This window comes from Charadrius vociferus, unplaced genomic scaffold (genome assembly GCF_000708025.1).
Source record: "Charadrius vociferus isolate BGI_N301 unplaced genomic scaffold, ASM70802v2 scaffold2195, whole genome shotgun sequence".
Lineage (NCBI taxonomy): Eukaryota > Metazoa > Chordata > Aves > Charadriiformes > Charadriidae > Charadrius > Charadrius vociferus.
The window spans coordinates 1-1,752 of record NW_009648504.1 but is presented as its reverse complement, the minus strand read 5'-3'; the positions used below and the strand labels follow the sequence as shown (position 1 = coordinate 1,752).

The 1,752-nt window shown below is 58.4% G+C and overlaps 1 protein-coding gene across 1 annotated transcript in view; it reads left to right on the top strand.

The window, feature by feature from the left end:
- The window catches only part of CCDC124 (coiled-coil domain containing 124), an 8,309-nt gene extending 6,561 nt beyond the window's left edge, over positions 1 to 1,748 (top strand). The window contains exons 2-4 of the mRNA XM_009885695.1: positions 440 to 626; positions 979 to 1,093; positions 1,530 to 1,748. Of these exons, the coding sequence (XP_009883997.1) occupies positions 440 to 626; positions 979 to 1,093; positions 1,530 to 1,734 (507 nt within the window). The 3' untranslated portion in view covers positions 1,735 to 1,748. The remainder of the gene's footprint in view (positions 1 to 439; positions 627 to 978; positions 1,094 to 1,529) is intronic.
- Positions 1,749 to 1,752: the final 4 nt, after the last annotated feature.

The window sequence follows — 1,752 nt, the reverse complement described above, 5'->3', positions numbered from 1 at the left end:
ATTCAGCCTCTTGCTTGTCTCGAACAACCGCTGAACTTTCAACCTCCGGCCACTTATTCAAATTAAAGTGGAAAACTTAATCTGATTGTCAGCGGTCCTGGCTGGTGCCTCCCGCTCCTTCTCCGCCGCGGGGTTGTGTTGCGCAGCGCCGACATCCCGGGGAGCCGGCGCGTGGTTGCAGACGGGGCAGGGAGGGGGGAATTATTATTCCGAAGGGACGGGCCAGGCCCTCGCTGTCGACGTCGGGGGGGAACCTGCCAACGCCTCCTCCGATAAGGTGAAGTTGGTGCTGCGTTAGCTCCAGCAGCGAGGTGCCCGTTGCTGCTCAAGCGGGGTTCCCGGCTCCTGGAAGGGGTAGTTCGATCCTTCTCCATCTGCTGCTGCGGAGGGCGATGGAAGGCGTAAAGGTGGAGGTGACCTGTTGCTTTCTTCCTTCCAGGAGGAGAGGGAGAAGCGGCGGCAGCAGCAGCTGGAGCGCAAGAAGGAGCTGCAGCGCCTGCTGGAGGAGGAAGACTCGAAGCTGAAAGGGAAGTCGCCCAAGCAGGTCACTCCGGGCAAAGTCACCAGGGCCCAGATCGAGGAGACGATCAGAAAAGACCAACAGCAGAAGGAGAATGCGGATACAGGTTTGGTGGTACCATAGAAAGGCCCTGGGAGCCGCGGGGGGGGGGGTGGGGGGGGCTGGGGAGCGGGATGGGGGGCTGTTCCTTTTTCACCTACTGTCGCCGAAGAACAACGTGTCCGGAAAGCAAGAGCTGCCCTGCAGGTACCATGTGCTGCGTGCTGTGCTGTGGCTGTGTCTGACACCCACGTGGGGGGGGAAAAGAACCCCCTTCCCCATCACCTTGAGGCGGAGAAACAGCGGTGGAGAAACAGCTCTTCCTCCAGAGTGCTTTGGAAAAGGCAGCGCCTCTTCTGAGGGTTTGGCGCAGGCTGGCTTCGATGGTAACGGTTCTCCCTTCCCCCCTCCCTGTGCAGTGGAGAAGGAGAAGACTCACTTGGAGGTCCCCTTGGAAGAGAACATCAACAGGAGGGTGCTGGAGGAGGGATCAGTGGAAGCCAGGACGATTGAAGATGCTATTGCCGTCCTCAGGTACGTGGCCGTATCGTAGCGGCGCTCTCCTTTGAAGGTGACGCTTCCCTTAGGAGAAATTCGAGGGGGTTGGACTAGATGATCTCCAGAGGTCCCTTCCAACCCTGACCATTCTGTGAATTCTGTGAATTCTGTGAATTCTGTGAAATTCTTGCGGGCGCTCCCTCCCCCAGAACTGCCTGCTTTTTACGCTTTGGCCGTGACTTTCTATCTCGACGGCGAGAACAGGACACCTCCCCTGCCCTGGTGTTCCGGGGAGAGTATTTGAAGCGGGTAGGGGAAGTATCACGGGGTTTTCTGCTTTATCACCCGAGTTACTCTGGGGGCACTTGGTTGCGCTGACAGGGGATCAGAGCGGGACGAGCGGCCGGCGCCTGCAGGGAGGTGTTTCTGATGCGTCTCTCTCTCTCTCTCTCTGAATTATCCCCCCCGGCAGCGTTGCCAATGATCTGGACCGGCACCCCGAGCGCCGGATGAAAGCTGCCTTCACGGCTTTTGAAGAGGTCAATCTGCCGCGCCTGAAGCAGAAGAACCCCAACATGCGCCTCTCCCAGCTCAAGCAGCTCCTCAAGAAGGAGTGGATGAAGTCTCCAGAAAACCCCATGAACCAGAGGCACAAAGCGTACAACAGCCAAAAGTAGAACTAGAGCTGATCGTCC